The sequence below is a fragment of the Tamandua tetradactyla genome, chromosome 6 (genome assembly GCF_023851605.1).
Source record: "Tamandua tetradactyla isolate mTamTet1 chromosome 6, mTamTet1.pri, whole genome shotgun sequence".
Classification (NCBI taxonomy): Eukaryota; Metazoa; Chordata; class Mammalia; order Pilosa; family Myrmecophagidae; genus Tamandua; species Tamandua tetradactyla.
Genome location: NC_135332.1, coordinates 35,845,500 through 35,867,712, shown reverse-complemented (window position 1 = coordinate 35,867,712; position 22,213 = coordinate 35,845,500). Strand labels below are relative to the sequence as shown.

At 37.2% G+C, this 22,213-nt stretch overlaps 1 protein-coding gene across 5 annotated transcripts in view; it reads right to left on the bottom strand.

Annotated features, from left to right (window-relative positions):
- Positions 1-22,213, bottom strand: part of TOM1L1 (target of myb1 like 1 membrane trafficking protein) — a 61,478-nt gene that overhangs the window by 19,929 nt on the left and 19,336 nt on the right. For all 5 annotated transcript variants that reach the window (XR_013177620.1, XR_013177621.1, XR_013177622.1 and 2 more), the window contains exons 8-10: positions 5,972-6,105; positions 1,676-1,736; positions 1,167-1,284 (exon numbers count right to left, since the gene is read on the bottom strand). Coding sequence is in view for 2 of the 5 variants with exons in the window: in XM_077164828.1 (XP_077020943.1) it covers positions 1,167-1,284; positions 1,676-1,736; positions 5,972-6,105 (313 nt within the window). In the remaining 3 variants the exon portion in view is untranslated. The remainder of the gene's footprint in view (positions 1-1,166; positions 1,285-1,675; positions 1,737-5,971; positions 6,106-22,213) is intronic.

Genomic DNA, 22,213 nt, shown 5'->3' with positions numbered 1-22,213 from the left:
AACAGAAATTAAAAAGTATCAAGTATGGTAGTTGGAACTAACTTATCTGCCACAAGAAGGAATAAAGGTAATAAATATTATTGAATTGGTTTTCTAAAGTCCCAAAGAAGATCAAGAATGGAGGAATTTTAAATGTTCTGTTGAGCCAAATACAAAAGTAAAAAGCTAACTGATTTTCTGGAGATCTAACTCAACCTCTACAAGTTCTTAACTTCCCAAAACCCTAAGTGAGGCACCCTAAGGTAATAATTACTTTCCCCCCTTTGAAAATTCCTGATAAAAATCTAAGAAGTCTCTCCAATTCAACTGCCTCCACAAATCCCACCAGCTCACAATACTCAAGTAACAAACATTTCAGAAGGGATTGGAAGTAACGAGAGAACCACAAACTCAGTGATATTGAATTTCCTGACTCTGGAAAAACCCGATAATATAAGAGAAAAACAAACCCGTTTTAGTTTGGCAGAAGTTCTGGAGTTCACATTTTTCTTCATCCTTATTTTGTAATTTACCAAAATTTTAGGGGAGTAAGGGTAGAAGATAACAAATAAGAGATATGATAGGTAACCATAAGCCTACATGCATTTTATAAACAGCATTTCATTTACCGTCACAGCAACCCTTTAAGGTAACCACTGTTCCTATTCTATACAGGGACATCAAAGGTTGGGTGGCTAAGAGGGCGGCAGAGCTGGGATTTCAACTTGGACTCTTCTGACTTTAAAGCCTATGTTTTTCTCTCTGTACTTCATCACCATATGCATCAGACCTTGTAATTCCTAAATTTCTCCATTATCTGTACCAAATTTTCTCTTACCTGATCCTATGGCAAAGCAGAGATACACAAAGATAATAGGGTGTGGGTTCTGAGTAGTTTTAAGTATTTGTCAAGGAGCTGAACAAACTCTGCAAAGCAGGCCAGGTAAATTCTATGAGCTTCTAAGCCATAGAATGAGTTTCAAGGACCTCCTTCCCCAAACACATCACATTCCTCTAATGGGTTTGACTCAACCATATGCCAGGATGTAATTACATCTCCTGATATAGTTCTCCAATATTGATAGTGATTTCAATCTTTCTTAGGTGGCAATTAATAATGAAACCAAGGAGAACCATTTCATATCAAGTTCTTCTACTGTTTTGAAAAGGTCTGAGTACTTATTTACTTAAGTCTGAAAGCTGAGCATTCATGGCACTGATTTCTCGCAGAGTGGCCCTAGGAGTTGGGGGGCTGGGCTGTAAGTCAAGGAGATCACAGGATGGGGCAGAAGGCTCACTGGCAGTCTGAAAACAAAGCAAACAAAAACACAATTTAGGAACAAAGCTTCATGGGCTTTATCATGACAGGATCACTATCACCCTAGTGACTTTTCTTTGGAAGGATCCTGTTTGGATGCATTATGAGGGAGAATCCTCCATTCAATAAATGACATTAACACTAATCACATCTCACCACCTATATGGGTTTCTGCTTAATTAGGGAATCTTATGACCTGTTGTTGATAACTTAATAACATCAAGTTATTAAGGCAAATACTCTGCACCACCTAAACCACTCCAAATTGTCAATACATGTCTCCGTTTTTCAAAGACCTGTTTTAGGCAAGCCTTGTTCCTTATTATACATTTGGCAAAATGTTCAGTTTTTTAATTTATAATATTCCTATTCACTTACATTGGTGGCTTCTTTCCAGTTCTTGTTTTGCTCCAAAATCCTTTGTTGGTTTCTAGTAAACCTGTTTGAATTAGCAAAATGGAAATACTTAACAGAAAACAGATTTGAAAATACTGCAAACTTAACAAATTATTAATATACAAATATTTAGAAAAAAAGAAAACAGCCTGATTCCCACTCAATACCCAGTAAAATAATTTTAATAACTTTTTACAGTTCATAGAGGTAATAATGCCCATTAGAAAAAGCTGTGAGAGAAGGGAAAAGTATTAAAAATAATGTGAATTTCATCACCTAGAAATGGCTCCCATTAACACTATGATGTATTTCCTTCCAGGCTTTTTTCTGTAAGTGAATCTATTTTTAAACTTAACTGAAATTATATTTTACATGATTCCATATCCTAATCTGATAACTTGTGAGCATTTATCCAGGAACACAATTATTCAGAATTAAACATTTTAACGGCTTCATATTTTATCTTATGAATATATCACATTCAACCATTCTTCCTCTTCTCGAATATTTAATATGTTTACAATTTTGCTGTTATAATTTACCATAAAAATTCAAATACATTTTTTGAAGTATTTTCATTATTTCTCTTCATTTTTATAAGACACTTGAACCATTAAAAATACTGACATTTACAACAATGTTTTAATTTTACATTGCTGATCCAATGGGGGTATGAGAGGGCAGTTAAATAAACAGAAGAACAGATCCGAAAGACGAGTGAGATTAAAGGCAGAAGTCCAAGGTTCGAGTGTCAGCATTATTATTAAGTAGTTGTACATTCTTGAAACTCAGTTCTCCATCTGTTAGAAATGAATGGTAACATGACAATGGCTTCCCTCAGAAAGTAATTATTTTTAGGGAAAATCAGACAGATATAGATATAGATAGAGACTATAAATGAATGAATGTGGAAATGTTTTGCAAACTGAGAGTCACTTTAGAAACATACAATATTACTATTATGGCACGCTGAATTCATGAGTCTAAACACTTTACTATCTAAAAGTGAATGCTGAATCTGAACATGCACTTAAGTTTAAGGATTTTTCCTCTACCAAAACCAATGTTTTTTCTTCCTTTATATTTATTGTATGCTTAGTCAGTTACGGCTGGGTTTGAATAACCATCATAGGTTGTGCTGGTTTGAAAGTATTATGTACCCCAGAAAAGCCCTGCTCTAAACCTGAGCCAGTCTTGTGGAGGCAGCTGTTTCATTTAATCCTAATGCAATACTGCAGGTTGGAAACTTTTTATTAAATTGTCTCCACAGAGATGTTACATGAGTTGTGGGTATGACCTTTGACTGGATGGAGGTTTGACGCTCTCCATTCCAGGTGGGTCCTGATGAGTTTACTGGAATCTTTTAAAAGAGGAAACATTTTGGAAAGAGACAGAAATGACAGAAGCATCAGAGTTGACAGAGAGCAGATGTAGCCATTTGGAGAAAGCTGCTTCAGAGAACAGAGACATGGATGTTTGGAGATACTTGGAGCCCAACAGACATCACCTTGAGATGCTAAGCAAGCCAGAACCTGAAGAGAGCCAAGGGAAGCCAAGAGATGAAAGCCAGCTCTGGAGAAGCAAAGTGAGGGACCCCCCCCAGGAACAGAGGCTGAAGGCAGTGGAACTCAGGAGTAAGGGACCAGAGATGCCAACCATGTGACAACCCAGCTGTCAGAGGTCTTCCTGACCCATCGGCCTTTCTTGAGTGAAGATTACCTCTTGTTGGTGCCTTAGTTTGGATAACTGTACAGGCTTAGAACTGTAAACTTGTAACTTATTAAAGTCCCCTTTTTAAAGGCTTTTCCAGTTTGGTATATTGCATCCTGGCAGCTTGCAAACTAACACACAGGTCAAGCCCTGAAAAGCAAATTTCCATTTCCTTATTTTCACAAATATTTTTTAGATGTAATGGGTTGAGACTTTTGGTGATGCTGGGAACAGGTGAATATTATTCTGCATGTGGGGCTGACATGAATCTCTGCAGGGCCAGAGAGCAGACTGAGAAAGGTACAATAATTCCCTATCTCCTCAAAGATATCCACTCCCCATTGTTGGAACCGGTGAATATGTTAAGTTACCTGACAAGGGGGAATTAAGGTTCCAAATAGAATGAAATTTCGCTTAGTTAGCTGACCTTAAAATAGGGAGAGTATCCTGGACTACCCAAGTAGGCCCAGTGTAATCACAAACATCCTTAAATGTGGAAAAGGGAGGCAGAAGAGGAAGAAAGAGCGGTATGATATGAGAACGATCTGACCAGATGCTGCAGTTTTGAAAACGAGGAAAGGGGCTAAGAGTCAAGGAAAGTGATCAGACTCTAAAAAGAGGAAAAGGCACAGGAACAGATTCTCCCCTCAGCTTCCAAACAGGAATGCAGCCCAGTCAACACCCCAACACCCATTTCACACATCTGACCTACAGAACTGTAAAGTAATGCATCTGCTATTTTAAGCCACTAAATTTGTAGTAATCTGTTACAACAGCCATAGAAAACTGAAACATCAGACTAGCATCTTTTCTAGGGGTAAGAATCTCTCTCTGTCTTCCTGCAGTCACTTTTAGCACTTTAGGTTCAAAGCTACATCAGAACAAGCCATTCATATAAATAACCCAATCTCCTTACATCTAGACCAAATAAGAACACATTCCCTTCAGTGGAAGTCTTTAGTAAATAGCTTCAAGGTTTGCAACAGAATTCTCTAAAATAAAAATCGGGAGGCAGCACTATCCTGAAACCCATTTTTTCTTTTCTTTTTTGCTTAACAAAGATTTGTAGCAGAGGAAACAAAGGGCAAGGGTTGAATAGCTTCTATCCCTAGTAAGTAGTAGGTAGTAAATATTAGACAGTAAGGAAGAAAACAATTCTTGGTTTTATGTCACTGATTTTCTTGGTTCACTCATGGTCAATGGAAAAATACATAGTCAATACATTAAAAGGCTCAGGGGAACAGTAATGATAGTGAAGAGGATAAGAAAGCAGTACTTACTGCATCAACGTGCCAGAACCCTGCTAGGTTCTTTATATACAGGATGCCATATAATCCTCAAAAAAACAAAACTAATAATAAACAATACTCTCTAAGTATTACTAGCCTCTTTAATAGCTAAAATAAACTGAGCCTTAGAAAAGTCAAGCAGCTTGTCCAGGATCATTAGCTAGACTGGAATCCAGGCCTACTCAACAGTTTCCCTTATGCTGCGCTGGTCTCATTTCCTACCAGCTGGTTGGAAACATATTTCCACAGTGCCATTCAGCATTCCCAGTCATTTGCAAAAGGGACGGTACTCCTAAGAGTATCTAGAAACGCCACTTTAATGAGGGAGGGGGAAACATCTCTGGCATTTAGGGAACAGGGACTACACAGGGAAAACAATGCTACCCAAATGTGAATAACACTTCTATTGAATAAGGACCTAGAAAGTGTGAAACTCTCAGAGGTTCCAAGAATAGAGCCAAGAATGAGGTTGGAAGGAGAGACTGTGGTACTTGCCTGGGGCTAAGGTTAATAAGTAGCACTTTACAAAAGTCTGAGGAAAAAGTCACTTAATATAAAAGCATGCTGCAGTTCCTTGGGACTGGGCTCTGAGTATACTTTTTCACCTGAGATCTATACTTCTTTCCCACAGCTTCACAAATTGTACATGTTCTTTTCTATTTCTTTTTAAGTCAACTTTTTTTTGTTTGATCATAACTAAAAAAAAAAAAAAACAGGAAAAATCTAAAATGTTAAATAAGCAACAAAATAATGGGTATTTTAAATTTTTGTCATCATACTTTTCTGCCTAAATATTTATTCTTAAAAATCTGTATGTTCCAATATAAAATTTCTTCAATTGCTGCTCTGCTTTGGTATAGACTATTGTGCAAATAACTCTCCCCACTCCACTTCTTTTTAGGATTCCATGTTCTTCTCCTTAAAACTTAGGTGAAACCTCACTTTCCCCGGATGCTTTGTTTATACCATTTATCTACTAGAGAGCCTACCATGTTTATATGCAAACAAGACAAAGCAAGTAGGATCCAGACCCTGTTCCTACTTATACTGCCCAAAGATGCCCAAGAATGCTCCAAAAACCTAGGTGCTCTTTCATTCTTGTGAGCTCCCAGAAAGCTGGACCAAACTCCTGGATCTCAGAAGGAAAGTGGCCTTGTCAAGAACTCGTGCTTGACCTTCCAGAGCATTTTACCTAGTGAGTACTCTAGTAAAAATGTTGAGTAACTGGTGGTGAAACTGGAATTGGAGGAGGACTGGAAAGAGTACACCATCAGCTCACCTCTCACATCCAAGGAGGGTATTATTCAAATTCTCATTCACTTGAAGTAGCTCAACAGTTACATCTTCATTCTCTACCACCACCAGGAGGTCCATGATCCTTTCCTGCATCTCCCGACATGTCTTATAAAGTTTCTGCCAAAAAAAAGGAGAGAAATTTCTTTTTCCATGACGGAATGGTCTACAAAAGACAAGTGACTTATCAGTCTGTAACTGTCCATGATCGCCTTCACACAGAGACACCCATGGTTACACAAGTATCCTTTCCTTTTCAAAAGAGGGCAGTGAGTCATAAAATAATCATATTTTCCCCTAAAAATTATAAGGGCATTATGGTACACTATTAGAAGTGGTATATGGGAATTCTGGGTGCACTGCTTATTCACTGTGCCACGTTGGAAAAAAAACACTCATTTTTAAAATTTCAGTTTCCTCATTTGATGAATGAAAATTACATTTGCCATATCTACCTCAAGGGGTGACATAAAAATAAAGGATATGTGTAATGAGCAACTCTGTAACTATAAAGCACTACATAAACATAAAATGCTATCGTTATTAGTAGTAGCAGTGAAAGAAGTAGTTAAAATAAATTTTACAGCACTTTAATTTTATTTTCTCTGCTTTACTTAAATACAACATTTAGAGTTTAGTTACTTATCACATTCCAAGGCAAAATGAACCAGGAGAAAAAAGTGGTCATGAATACCATGCATATTTGGATTATCCAGAGTCGCTACACTGAACCTTGACTCCATGCCCTCATGCTAGCTTTATCTCATAAGCATCAGATAACAGCATACTTGCTGATTCAGAATCTTCATGACCAATGATGTGGGAATCTAACCTTCAATAAACACCCCAAGCGTTTTTAAGTACACTGACATTTGAAAACTGCTGTCTTACAACTTACATTCTCCTACATGTGTAGTAAACCTGAGGAGCATAAACATTAGTTATTTCTTCAATCCTACCTTGGCTAGAATTTGTCCATGCAATAGTATATTATCATCAGGTAAAAACACAGGGAAATTACCCCTTACAAAAAAATCAAAGCTGTGGAACTTGCTAAAACTTCATATCAGAACATTATGTGAAGCTTTCCCTCAAGAAAGAGGGACCTGCCAAAAACTTTGTTCTTCATGAAAACCATTTAAAATCTTGAACAATTATTACAAGACTCTTGACAGGAAATCTTTAAATAAATAAATCAAACCATTACTAACTGGCATTTAGACTTAAGGTATACTCCTACATACATGAAATCATAAAAATATTTAGAAGACAAAAAGCAATAAAAAGGGGAAAAAGTGAAACAGACAAATATAGAAGACAGATCTAAATTTTTATAAAATCTACCATAAAGTTTTATACTTGGCATGTACAGCCAGAAAACTGTTCTATCTACTAATGACTAGGCCACTGTCAACAATGGTATAGGACAGGGGTTAGCAAAGTTTTTCTTAAAGGCCTAGGTAATAAATATTTTCAGCTTTGAAAGCCATACGGTTTTCATTTCAACTACTCAACTCTGCTGCTGTAGCATTAAAGTAGCCATAGACAACCTGTAAATAAACGGGTACGCCCAGTCTCCAATAAAACCTTGTTTACAAAGATAGGAGGCAGACTTGATTTGGACCTTGAGTCACAGTCTGTAGACCCATGGTATACTGTGACGAGAACAGACTTTGGACTCAATAGGTCTGATTTCAAAACCTGCCTCTCTCATATATAAAAGCCTAATATGGAATTTGGGAAAATATACTAAATTTTACCCTCAGCTTTTCACTTTTCAAAGATAACTGCCTCATAAGGTTGTTGTAAAAATAGCAAGTGATATAGTTGAAGTTGCAGAGGGTTTTGCATACAGCAGGTAGTCAGTAAAAGCATTATGGTTGCCTGAAAAGGTACCTCTATAAGTTTAACTAGATAATTAACACAATCCTGTAATACTCATATTATTACTGGGACCAGACATTATACAAAGGAAAGAACTCAGAAGGACATTTAAAAGAAGGCCCATCACGAATGGGAAGTTTTCCTTTATTCTTGTGTTAATCTGCAAATGGAAATTGTTCCTCTTCTTGCTCACTGGCAGTCTTGCTAGAGCAATGTCAAGATCAAGGAAATGCAATGGCTGTTAGACGCCTGTGACAAAAATGTAGAAATTAATTTGAAATGAATTTTCAGCCAACATCAATAGCCCCACTGGTCACATGAAGACCATTCCGTTGCCCCTTCAAGAGACAGATGGAATGGAAAACATGAAAGGGGCACCACATCTCTCAGCAGGTTTGCAAAGCAGAATTTGAAAAACCTCTTCAAAAGCCAGCTCACTCTGATCTTTGCAATTGATGTCTGTCTCAGAGGAGGGCCAAGCCACCTGGAAACACAGCAGAACCAAGCACCACAGACAAAAAGGATGGGTCAGAAGTTCCCCCACAGCAGGCACCTGCAGGCCTGGTAGATGTTGGGGAATGATGGGGAGAGATTCAAAACACAGAGAAACAGCTGCTGGTGGATATGTCCATCCAAGAGCCCCTGGAAGCGCCCCCCTTTATACTATATCAAAGCAAAGGAAAGCTTCTAAGTTAAGCGAATTTAACAATCAATTCAAAAGTCTTCCCTGCAAAACAAACAGGAGCTCATTAAGAGCATCCTCTTCCCACAACCAGATGGCTCCTACTCCTCCACAGAGCACTGGGGAATTAAGGAAGGAGATCCTCCTGCACTTTCAACTTCAACAATCGTCACCCACATCCACCTGCCAGGGTAGCTCCATAAAAAGAAAAAGAAAAGTGCCTGAATATCCCCCTTGAAAAAGTAAAATCAAGAAGAAATGTTTTTGCATGAAAGCCTTCTCTAGAAATAATATCTGTACAGCAAGATCCTTATTATTTGCCCATAACATATTTCCTCTCTTCTAGACCACCCAGACTGCAAGAGACAGAGAAACTGTCTCCATCAGTTCAAAAAAAAACTCCCCTTGTTCACCCAAAAACCAAACAGTTCTCAGCCTAACAGTCTATTTTATCTCATACAGGCCTCAGCTGACTGACAAATCAATTGTCAAAATAATCCTAAATTGGACCTTTAGAAGTAGTTACCTCAGTTAAGGTGTAGCCCAACTGATTCAAGATGGGACTGAACCCTATTACAGGAAAACTTCTGGAAAGGGCTCAGAGAACAAAGACCCACTGAGCAGCCAGAAGCTGGAAGTCAACACATTCAAGATGCCAAGAGAGGCTGCCATGTGCACTGCCATGGGACAGAAAAGCCAAGGACCAGGGACTGCTGGCAACCAGCCCCAGAATGCCATAATGGACAGAACCTAGGCTTGAGAGAATGAGGTTCTAGGTCCAGGTCTATCAATTGCCACAAACAATGATCTCATTCAGTGCACAAGGCATATTCTCTAAATGCTGTTATATGAAGTACTGTGAAGGAATTAAAGTATAAGACTTGGTTACTGACCAAGTTATTACTCTCTCTCATATATATATATATATTTACTCTCTTAGGTTTCTGTCTCAACCGATTATAAACTATCCTCACAGGATCACATTTTAGATTCACATGACTTCATATTTCTTTTATCAGTTAGATGTTTTATCAGTTAGATTTGTACTTTCAAAATCAGAAGTCACTTTATTCTAAAAAACACTCAAGTATTCTCTTCTTTCATAATGCTACTGGCGCTAGGCAAAAAATAAAATAAAGACTAACATGAGAGGTACCAGGGAAGGCTGGCTATTCCAGGTATGAGTATGGTGGTCCAAAGCTGAGTGAACAGTGCCAAGGTAACAAAAGCAGGACATGTCCCGTGGTTCTTCATTCCAGTGGCCAGAACAGACGTCCTTAACTCTTGCCAAACTCGTTAGGCTGGATGCAGCCTCAGAATCCTTGGACTCCACTCAAAATTGATCATATTAGAGAAAGAAAATGAAATAGATTCCTTAATGAGGTTTAAAGTTCATGAGCTTGGGCAGGCCACGGTGGCTCCGCAGGCAGAGTTCTTGCCTGGCAGGCCAGAGACCTGGGTTCAATTTCCGGTGCCTGCCCATGCAAAAATAAATAAATAAATAAAGTCCATGATCTCCACAGGGATGGGGAAAGGTTTTCAATGGCAAAAATGATTTTATGGCAGTAGTCTTTGAGTCTAGTGAGAAGGAAGAGTCCCATTAATTAACAGGGCTACACAGAATATAATTGTTCAGAACAGACTGGAAGAACAGATAGAAGATGCCAAGTAAACACACTGGATTTCAAGTGGAAGGGAACAGGGAATCAGTACCAAACAAATAGAACAGCTCCTAGCTTCTAGTAGGTAAGCACAAACAGATAAAATAGGAAGAGGTTCCAAGTACAGAGGATTTGTTTTCATTTTTACCTTAGGCACAAACAAATAGCATAAGACTATGATAATTGGCAAAGACTTACGCAAGTTTTTAAGGGGAAAGTGTTCCAGTATGCTGGACGCCTTCCTTTGGCTCTCCAGATCCACTCTCCACCCTCTCAGCCCTGATCTGTGCCCTGGGGCTGACCTGTGTGGACCTTATCAATTGGTACCCTGCCCTACTGCTTTTGGTTTGGTTCAGCCAGCAGGATGTGCCGGCAGGAAATCGGAGAAAGAGAGTGACGCCTGGATATTGATTCTTTTCACTCCTTTCATCAGAGGCATTGCTGCTCTCAAGGCTGCCCGTTCCACATGATTTTTTCCTTTGTGTTCTGACAAAAGTTCCCTCCTCTGCTAACAGTGCACAATCACTAGTACCAGTGAATTAGCTTTTGTACCTTCTATGGACCCTGCTATGTCTTGCTAAATAAGTAGTCCCTTGGATAAACTCTCCTCAAATTTGACTGATGTACCCACAAGGTATGAAAATACCAGTACAGAGATAGACAAACAGAAGAAGGAAAGAGAACAACTTCCAGAAAGACATCCTTGCATTAGAATATAATATTTCATATAAAGGGGAATTCGAAGTCAGTGGGAAAGTGTAAATTGCTACTGGGTCAATAACATATCTAATGGAAAAAAAAATAAGTGAAGGTAAGGCCCCTATCTCATAGCAAGGATAAAGATTTTAATTTTAAACACATAAAAGCTAGGGGAACTATCCACCAATTCATCAAATATATTTTTATTGCATGATTACATTGTACCAGGCACTGCTCCAAGAGTCAAGAACTCAGCAGTGAACAAGAAAAGCTTTGCGGCAGGTGGAAAAGACAGCTGAACAAATACACAAGAAAAGCATGAGACGGGGTAAGAACTTAGTAGAGAATGAAATAGTAATGTGATAAGAAGGTGGCTAACTTTAGACTGGGGAGTCAGGGAACACTTCTCAGAGGAATTGGCACACTGAGATCTGAATGACAACAGAAAGCTAGCCATTTGAAGATAGCATGCAACATAAGAGCTAGTGGTAGGAACATCACCTAGCAAGAAGGAATTCAGTGTGCTCAAGGTACAGGAAGGGGCTGGTGTGCAGGGACTGAGGAGGAAAACAACATGTACTGCAGGGAGAGAGGTGGGCAGGAGCTCTGGATAGGCTGTGGGGCCAGAACAAGGAAGATGGATTTTATTCTAAATGTAATGGGAAGCCACTGGACCATTTCAAGCAAAGGACATAACTTGATTTACCTTTTAAAAAGCTAAATAAGGGCAGGCCACGGTGGCTCAGCAGGCAAGGACGCTTGCCTGCCATGCCAGAGGACCCGGGTTCGATTCCCGGTGCCTGCCCATGTAAAAAAAAAGTCTTCACTTTCTAGCACTGCACTATACTCATCCTGAAAAACGCTTTTGACAACAAACACTTTTCAGTGCCAATGCAATATAAGCACATTTCAACATGCATGCCTAAACTTTCAAGAAAGAATGAAAAGTCTCCAAAGGCTGAAAAGCAAAGGTACAAAGGCTCAAAAGGCATCTATCTATCTATCAATCTCTAGTAAGACCATTTCAAGCAGAAGCCCTGGACCTGAAAAGATGAGGAGATAGATCAAAGATTCCTACCTGTATGTGTGACCCCCTAAAAGGCTGTATTCCCTGTGCAAGCCAGTAAATTAAAAAAAAACTCTACTCCATATATGACGATGACAAATTGGAAAAGAGTACCTTAGCTTCAACTTTCAGTGGAAAGAGAGAAAATAAAATATCTTTTCTGAGAATCATAAACTCATATGACTTTGGGGATCAATTCTTACTACCTATGTAGTATGAAATGCTTCAAGCTAGTAGCTGAATTTAAAATTGTCTTGGCCCCTACGTGGGACAATGACTCCTGCAGACGAGTCTGGCCCTGGCATGGAAATGAGACAGACTTGACCAAAAGGGGGAAGAGAAATGAAACAAAGTTTCAGTGGCTGAGAGATTTCATAGTTTTGAAAAGTCATTCCAGAGGTTATTCTTATGCATTATATAGATATCCCTTTTCAGCTTTTGTTGTATTGGAGTAGCTAGAGAGAAGTAACTGGTGAATTGTAATCCAATAGCCTTGATTCTTGAAGATGACTGTATAACTATATGGCTTTTAACATGTGAATGTATGAGTATGTAAATCTTGTGACTGACACTCCTTCATCCAGCGTATGGACAGATGAGTAAGAAAAAAAAAAAAAGAAATAAACAATACGGGAGCATAGGGGTTATGGGATGTTTTGGGTACCCTTTTTTACTTTTATTTTTCTTCTTCTTATTATTTTTATTGTTTGGGGAATAATTTTTGAAAATGTTCAAAAATTAATTGTAAAGCGGAATGTACAGCTTTATGATGATACTGTGACTCACTGATTGTACACTAAGATGATTTTATCTCAATAAAAAATCACTGGAAAAAATAAATAAATAAAATAGTCCTGGGTGGGAGAGACCCTGATGTCTGGTGGAAGGGGTTAAAATTCTCTTCGCAGAAATACACCTGTTACAGAATATTTATGTGGAAAAAGTAACAATGAACACAAACTGATAAGAAAACCACAAACGAACAAACAAAACAGAACTATATCAGTTTCCTATTACTGCTGTAACAAATTACCACAAACTTAGTGGCTTGAAACACAAATGAACTCTGTTATAGTTCTGAAGGTCAGACGTCTAAAATCAAGATGTTGGCAAGGCTGCATTCTTTCTGGAAGCTATAGGGAAGAATCCGTTTTCTTGCCTTTTTTTAACTTCTAGAGGTTGCCTACATTCCTTGGCTCAAGGCTATTTTCTCTTACCACTGCAACTTCTTGCTTCCAACATCACATCTTGAACTAACTCATCCCCCTGCCTCCCTCTTATGGTTATACTGGGACCATCCAGATAATTGAGGATCATCTCCATCTCAAGAGCCACAAGTGAATCAGGGCTGCAAAGTTCCTTTTGCCCTATAAGACAAAATAGTTATAGGCTTCAAGGATTAAGATGAGGGCATCTTTGAGAAGCTGCTATTCTGCCTATCACAGCCACCGCAAGCAGGAGTTAGCAGAAACAACAAATATCAGAAACAGACCCTTAAAGACTTCTGATATTGGCCCTATCAGACACAGAATATTAAATAAGTATGTTTAATATATTTAAAGAAGTAAAATGTAGAATCAAAAATCCGAATGAGAAACAAGAGATAATGAAATATGACTGCTATGAAAAAGTACCAAATAGAACTGCTAGAAATGAAAAATATGGAAGTAAAACTTAATATATAATGGACAGGTCAAAATCAGATCAGATTACTAAACAGAATTAGTAAACTGGATAATGGACCTGAAGGAATTACAGAAATGCATTAGAGAGAGATACAGGAATGAAAAATATAAAAAAGAGGTTAAAAAACAGAAGAAATGAAAAGAAGTTCTAATAAACAATTCTTTTGTTATTTTAGCAAGCAAACTTAGAATTTCCAAGCACTCTGCTTTTATTTCAGACCAGCTCCAAAACAGCCCCTCCTCCTGGTAATTTAAGGGAAAGCTTCTCAAGTCTCTTGGAGAACCTTAATTGTAGGTATTTTAAAGTTATCTTCTAATTTCTGATGTATCAAGTTCTTTGGAGATAAGTTCTTCCACTACTTGAGGCTGATTTCTTTCCTTAATGTCACTGACTGGTTTGCCCCAAATTTAGTGACTTGTCTGAGAGTTTGGATCAGTGGTTCTCAATGCTGCCTGCACATCAAAACAAGCTTGGGGGTGGAAGGACTTTTTAAAAACACTTTTGCTTAGAGGCCTACTCTATTTAACTAGTATGGGACAGGGGCAGGGCAGCAGTTTTGTTGTAAGCAGCACAGGTGAGTCAAATATGCTAGATCCACTGATACCTATGATCTCTACTCAGTGAGTATATATAGAGATGAGGAATGAAAGGAGTCCATGCTTTTAGAAAGTTTTTCCTTTTATGCAAGGTTTTTTACAGGGTGGTTTCTGAACCAAGGGCATAAGATTTACCAGAAGTGCATCTTTAAAATGCAAATTCCAGGGTCCCAGCCCAACCTTCTTGAATCATTATCTATGCAGGTAAGGCTTCCAACTTCGTAGTTTAAGCACCTTAAGTAGTGCTGGCTCTTTCTCTTCTGCTGTAGAGGTTCCAAGATTCTCTTGGAAACCACCAGTTATTTGGAGGACAGCCCTGTTTCTCTGGCCTTAATACTCATCACACTGGAGGAATCCCACTCTTAAGTTAGCTGCCCCTACAGAAGGGGAAATACAGTTGCTTTACTTTTCATCTGACTGCATAAAGCCTGTCCTCTCTCACACTGATTTTGAGGTTAGTATAGAAATCTTCTAAGAAAAACTACTTTGGAAGGACTTCTTTTGCCTGCCTGGGGTGCAGATTCCTCAGTAGGTCTGATTCAATCTGTATTATATGACACTGAATATTCTCACTGCTCTGGTGTGCTGACATACTGCTCAGGATTCCCTGTAATCCTTGGGATTTATTCTTATTTTCACATTTCTTTTGTCATTTCAATGAGTTTTGAGAAAGAAAAGGTCAACTTATTTTAGTAAGCTAAAAAAAATATGATTATTATCTGGTTGTAGGGGAAAAAAATGTCTATTTCACAATTCATAAAGTTGCTTTTAGGTACTTTCATCACCCCTTTACAGTGATGCTCCCTCCTCCAATGTATGTCCCATGAACCTTCATTTTCTTTGCCTCCCATCTTGCTGACCTCCTTCCCTGATGCTTGTCTAGGCTCAGGCTGAGCCTCCCAAATCCTCTGCAGTTATATGAGGGCAGCCAAGCAGAGAGTGGGCATTATCTCAGGGTTCTAACTCATTTGATTTGAATACTTCAGAGAATATGAGAAAATCCTTTAAAAAGGACAGACTAGAGGAATTACTTTGTTTCTCCCTAATCTACCTATGCTGGTTCAGTTTCAGAACTTTGAATCAGATATGCTCTTTGTCCCCAATCTCCATAAAAGACTGCATCACATTATTTTAGATCAACCAGAGTGGGGTTATTGGGACTAAAAAGCAAAAAGCAACTAAATACTTGTAAATCAGAAACAGCATTCTCCATACCAGATATTTGTGTGTTAATAACAGAAGCATAGAAAGAAAAATAAAGTTACACATTTAAATAATCACTGTAAACAAGCTGACCTAATGCCAGAACCCATTCAAGTTAAACTGTCCCCTGAGTATTATTCTAATGTTGATTTACAACCTAAGTCTCTTTATTATTCAGGGCAACCCACAGATCTGAGCTCTGGCATTAACACAGCAACCTACAAATTAGCATTACCCTTACAAAATTCAACCAAACATCTGCACCAAAAGACAAGAGACAGTAAGGCATTTCAGTGTACCTTATGATGGAATAAAATATAAACATGGATTCACATTATTTAAACGGAATGTTTCAGTGCACATTTTTACTGGAGGACTGTTTGCCACAGATTGATGAAAAACTGAGAAAAGTCAAAAATCATTTCATTTTACAGCTTTGAAATGCCCACTTTTGAAAAATACTATGTCACATAACTTTTTATTTTTTTTAATTAGAGAAGTTGTACTTAAAGAAAAATCATGCAGAAAATAGTTCCCATATACCTTCTCTTCCCTATTATCAATACCATACATTTTTTAGGTTTGGCTTATTTCCTTCAACATGATGACTTCATGGTATATTTTTTAACAATTGAAGAAAGAATATTTAACTGTAACGTTAATTATAGACCAGGTTCATTTTAGGATTGACTATGTTGTACAGTTCTGTTTTTTTTTTAAATGTATTCTTCTAACATATATATAACCTAAATTTCCACTTTCAATCACACTCAAATATATATTTCAGTGCTGTTAACTATCTTTGCACTGTTGTACTACCATCACGACTATTCATTACCAAAACATCACACAAACAGAATCTGTGCAATTTAAGCATTAGTTCCCCATTCCTCCCCCACCATGCCTTCTGGTAACCTATATTCTAGTTTCTGACTATAAATCTGCTAATTCTATGTCATTATCAGTAAGATTACATGGTATTACTTTTTTTACGCCTGGCTTATATCACTCAACATGATGTCTTCAAGATTCATCCAAGTGTTCCATGAATAAGAACTTCATTCCTTTTTATGATAGGAAAATGTTCCATTATATGCATATACCACATTTTATCCATTCATCAGTTGATGGACACTAGGGTTGTTTCCGTGTTTTGGCACCTGTGAGTAATGCTGCCATGAACATCAGCATATATATATCTGTTCGAGTTCCTCCTTTCAACTCTTTTGGGTATTACCTAGAAGTAAGATTACATATCAGGTGGTAATTCTGTATTTCACTTTCCGAGGAACCGCCAAACTATCTTCCAAGGTGGCTGCATATTTTACATTTCTTCCAACAATGAATTAGTGTTCCTTCGCCACATCCTCTCCAAAATTTTTCTTCCCTTTTTAAAATAATAGCCATCCTAGTGAGTATAAAATGGTATTTCATTGTGGTTTTGATTTGCATTTCCCTAAATGATACTGAGTATCTTTTCATGTGCTTTTTGGCCAATTGCGTACCTTCTTCGGAGATACAGCTATTTGAGTCCTTTGCGCATTTTTCAATGGAAGTGTTTGTCCTTTTAGTGTTGCGTTATAGCATTTCTTTACATATTTTGGATATCAAACCCTGATAAGATTTGCAGTTTCTAAATATTTTGTCACATTCATAAGTTGTCTTTTTACTTTCATGATAAAGTTCTTCAATGCACAAAAATTTTAAATTTTGCTAAGATCCCACTTATCTATTGTTTTTTTTATTTTGTGGCTCCTGATTTGGGTGTAAAGTCTATGAAACCACTGCATAACAAAACATCCTGAAGTTGCTTCCCTATGTTTTCTTCCACAAGTTTTGTTTTGGGTCTCATATTTAGGTTTTCAATCCATTTTGAATAGATTTTTTTTTTTTTTTTTGGTATATAATGTAGGATAGGGGTCTACCTTTTTTCTTGTGTACATGGACATCCAGTTTCCTCAACACCATTTATTAAAGAGACCATTCTTTCCCCACTGACTTGGTAGCCTTGTCAAAAGTCAGTTGGACATAAACGTGAGGGCTGATTTCTGAATTCTCAATTCAATTCCATTGGCCTAGATGTCTGTCATTGTGCCAGGACCAAGCTATTTTGATTACTGTGGCTTTGTAATAAATTTTAAGATCAGGATGTTTGAGTCCTCCATCTTCATTATTCTTTTTCAAATGGTTTTGACTATTCAGGGTAACTTCTATATAAATTTGAAGACTGGCTTTTCTGTTTCGGCAAAGAAGTTTGCTGGGATTGTGGTGAATGTGTGAATTGTATTGGGTAGAATTAACAGCGTTTAGTCTTGCAATCCATTAATGTGGACTGTCATTCCATTTATTTAAGGTTTCCTTTGAATAATTTTAGCCATGCTTTGTAGTTTTCTGTGTCTTTGGCCTTTACATCCTTTGTTAGATTTATTCCTAGATATCTGATTCTTTTCAGTTGCTAATGTAATTAGAATTTTTTTTTCTGGATTTCTCCTTCAGACTGTTCATTATTAGTGTATAGAAACACTACTGATTTTTTCTGTGATCTTGCACATCCATCATCTGCTGAATTCATTCATTCGTTCTACTAGCTTTGTTGTACACTTTTCAGAATTTTCTGTATACATCTTCATGTCATCTGCAAATCAGGAAAGTTTACTTCTTCCTTTCCAATTTGGATGCCTTTTATTTCTTTCTCTTGCCTAAATCCTCTGGGTACAACTTACAGTGCAATGTTGAATAATGAGGCATCCTTGTTTTGTACACGATCTTAGAGGGAAAGCTTTCAGACTTTCACCACGGAATGTGATGTTAGCAGTGGGCTTTTCATATATGCCCTTTGTCATGCTGAGAAAGTTTTCTTGTATTACTTAGTTTTTTTAAGTGAGTGTACTGCATTTTACTAAATGCCTTTTCTGTGTCAATTGACATGATCATGTGGGCTTTTTCCTTCAGACTATTAATGTGGTGTATTAGATTATTTTCTTATGATGAACATACCTGGGATAAAAATTCTACTTGAGCACAGTGTATAATTTTTTTTTAATGTGCTGTCATACTTGGTTTACTAGTGTTTACTTGAGGATTTCTGAATCTATATTCATAAGGAATTTTGGTCTGTAATTTTTTTCTTGTAATTTTTATTTGGCTTTTAGCATGAGGGTGATGTTGGTCTCATAGAACGATTTAGGGAGTGTTCCCTCCTCTTCATTTTTTTAGAAGAGTTTGAACAGGATTGGTGTTAACTCCTTAGTACGTTTGGGAAAATTCACCAATGAAGCCATCTATGGGACCCCGGGCTTTCTTCTGTTGAGAGGTTTTTGATTACTGATTCATTCTCTTTACTAGTTACTAGAATGTTAAAATCTGTTTCTTCTTGAGTCAGTGTACATAGTTTGCATGTTTCTAGAAATTTGTCTATTTTACGTAGGTTCTTTAATTTGTTGGCATACAGTTAGTTGTTCACAGTATCCTCATATAACCTTTGTTTTTTTGTAGATTCAGTTGTAATGTCCTCTTTCATTTCCTTTTTCTTTATTTCTTGCTTTTTTATTTTGCTTTTTTTTTATTGTTGCTGTTGTTCAGTCTCTTTATACTCCCTTTTATTTCTGATTTTAGTTGTGTCCTCTCTCTTATCCTCTCCACCACTATAGGTGAAGGTTGGACAACTTTACTGTCTTTTCAAAGCACCAACTATTGATTTCCTTGATTCTCTCTTTTTTTTTTTTAAGTTTCTATATCATTTATCTCTGCTTTAATCTTTACTTCCTTCCTTAGGTTCATTTTTGGTTTAATTTCCTTTTTCTAGGTCCTCCAGTTATGAGGTTAGGTTTCTGATCTGAAATCCTTCCTCTTTTTTAATGTAAGCATTTGGAGCTATAAATTTCCTTCTCAGCATTGCTTTTGCTGCATACCATATGTTTGGTATGTTTTTCATTCACCTCAAGACATTTCCTATTTTCCCTTGTGATTGTTCTTTCACTCATTTGTTATTTAAGAGTCCATTGTTTAACTTTCACATATTTGTGAATTTTCTCTTTCTCCCTTTGTTATTGATTTCTAGTTTCAATACTAGGTAGTCAGAGAAGACACATTATATGATCTCAAAATTTTTTAACTTATTGAGACTTGTTCTGTGACCTAACATATGATCTTTTTTGGAGAATGATCTATGTGCACTAGAGAAGAACGTGTGTTCTGCTGCTGTTGGTGAAATGTTCTATTTATGTCTATTAGGTATAGCTGGTTTAGCACATCATTCACATCTTGTACTTCCTTATTGATCTATAGTCTACATGTTCTATCCATTACTGAAAGTGGTATGACATTTCCTAGTATTACTATAGAACCGTGTAGTTCTCCCTTCAGATCTGTCATTATTTGCCTCATATGTGTTGGGTTCTGCCATTAGGTGCATATACATTTCTGTTTGTAATGTCTTCTTTTTTGAATTGATTCCATTAGCAGTATATAATGGCCTTCTTTGTCCTTCATGAGAGTTTCTGGCTTGAAGTCTATTTTATCTAACATTACTCTACCCCAGCTCTCTTTTGGTTACTATCTGCATAGTGTATTATTTTCTATCTTTTACTTTCAATATACTTGTGTCTGAATTTAAGGTGAGTCTCTTGTAAACAGCATACAGTCGAGTCATCCTTTTTCATCCACTCTGTCAATGATGCCTTTTGACTGAAGAGTTCAATTTATTTACATTTAAAGAAACTACTGATAATGCAGAACTTCTGCCATTTTGCTATTTTTGTCTTGGTAGGTCTTATACTTTTTTGGCCCTCAATTCTTCTGTTAAAGTCTGCTTTCATATTTATTTCATTTTTTGTGTTGTATCATTTGGAGTCCCTTCTCATTACTTTTTGAATATATTTTTCATATACTTTCTTTATGGTTTTACATGTAATTAAAATTTAACATCCTAAATCTATAACATCATATATGATTTCTGATATCAACTTGAACTTCAATAACATACACATTTCACTGCTCTTATGCCCTTCTGCCCTCTTTTGTTGTACTTGTTACAAATTATAACTTTAAACATTGTACATCTAAAACCATAGATTTGTCATTACTTTTTATGCCTCCACATTTTAGAACTATAAGAAGTGGAATTACATACAAAAGTTACAACACAATAGTACCAGCATTTATAATTACCTATATGGTTATCTTTACCAGAGGTCGTTATTTTCTTATGCCATTTTGATTCACTGTCTGGTGTTCTTTTCTTTCAGTCTGAACACCTTCCTTTAGCATTGCTTGTAGGGTAGATCTAATGACTCTGAGCTCCCTCAGCTCTTGTTTATCTGGAAATATCTTAATCACTTTCTTGTTTTTGCAAGAAAGTCATGCCAGATATAAAATCCTTGATTGTTAATTGTTTTCCTTCGGCACTTAAAATATTTCACACCACTGCCTTTTCTTGCCTCCATGATTTATGATGAGAAATCAGCAGTTAATCTTTTGGGATTCACTTGTACATGGCTTGTTTTTCTCTTGCAGTTTTCAGAACTCTCTTCTTGGCTCTGGTATTAGACAGTTTGATTACTATGTGTCTGGGTGTGGTTTTGTGCTTATCCTGTTTGGAGTTCACTGAGATTCTTGAATATGCATAGTCATGTCTTTCCTTAAATTTGGTTAGTTTTCCACCATTATTTCTTTGACTATTCCTTCTAAACCTTTCTCTCAGTTTGGGAGTCCTATAACACATCTATTAGCATGCTTGATGGTGTCCCACAGGTCTCTTAGGCTCTGTTTGTCTTATTTTTGCTTTCTGCTCCTCCGCCTGAATCATTTCAATTGCCTTGTCTTTGAGAATACTCATCCTTTATTCTTCCAGCTCCAATCTGCTACTGAAACCTTCTAAGGAATTTTTCTTTCAGTTACTGTGTTCTTCAACTCAACTATTTCTGTTGGTTCCTACTGAGAATCTCAAAGACATTTCCATATTGCTTATTCATTGCTTTCCCTATATCCTTTATTTTCCCATGTTTTCCTTTATCTCCTTAAGCATACTGAAGATTATTTTTTTCTAATTATCTGGTATGTCCAAGTCTGGTCCTCTTTGGTGAGGGTTTCTGGATTTTCATCTTGTTCCTTGGGATGGACCATCCTTTCCTGTTTCTTTGCTTATCTTGTAATCTTTTGTTGCACATTGTACATCTTACTATTTTAAAGTGTTAACTCTGGGATTTAGACTTTGAACACTGTTCCTTAGGTTTGTATCCAGCTAGTGATACGACAAATTTTCTTGAAGGTTAGTAGCTAACCAAAACAATCTTAAGTCAAGAAGCACCTCACACAGTCTCCACAAATTGGCTCTGTTTGGCTGGTTGTTTTCTTCAGCATGTATCCCTCCTACCAAGAAGATCAGCCCAAGAAGAAGCCAAGTGCAGGATTCTCTCTGTCTTATCTGTACCTGCATGAAGCCTACTTACTTACTTAGGCATGTGCTTGCTAGTGGCCTTAGGATTCCCTATTCATAGTTTACAGGAATTCAAATGCTACGTCCAACCCCTCTGAAACAGACTTTCTGGTCTTCTTGGTGCTCTATTATGTGACTTAACGCAGGTTGTCCATTGTGCCAAGCCATTTGACTTAATTGTTTCTCAAATTGCCCCAGCTATCTGCTAGCTGTTTCTCTGTCCTCAGGATAAATTCTGGGAGGGTTTCAATAGAGACAAATAACCTAGCTCAGTCCCTCAGACTTGCCCCCAATAGACTGGCATTGACATACATG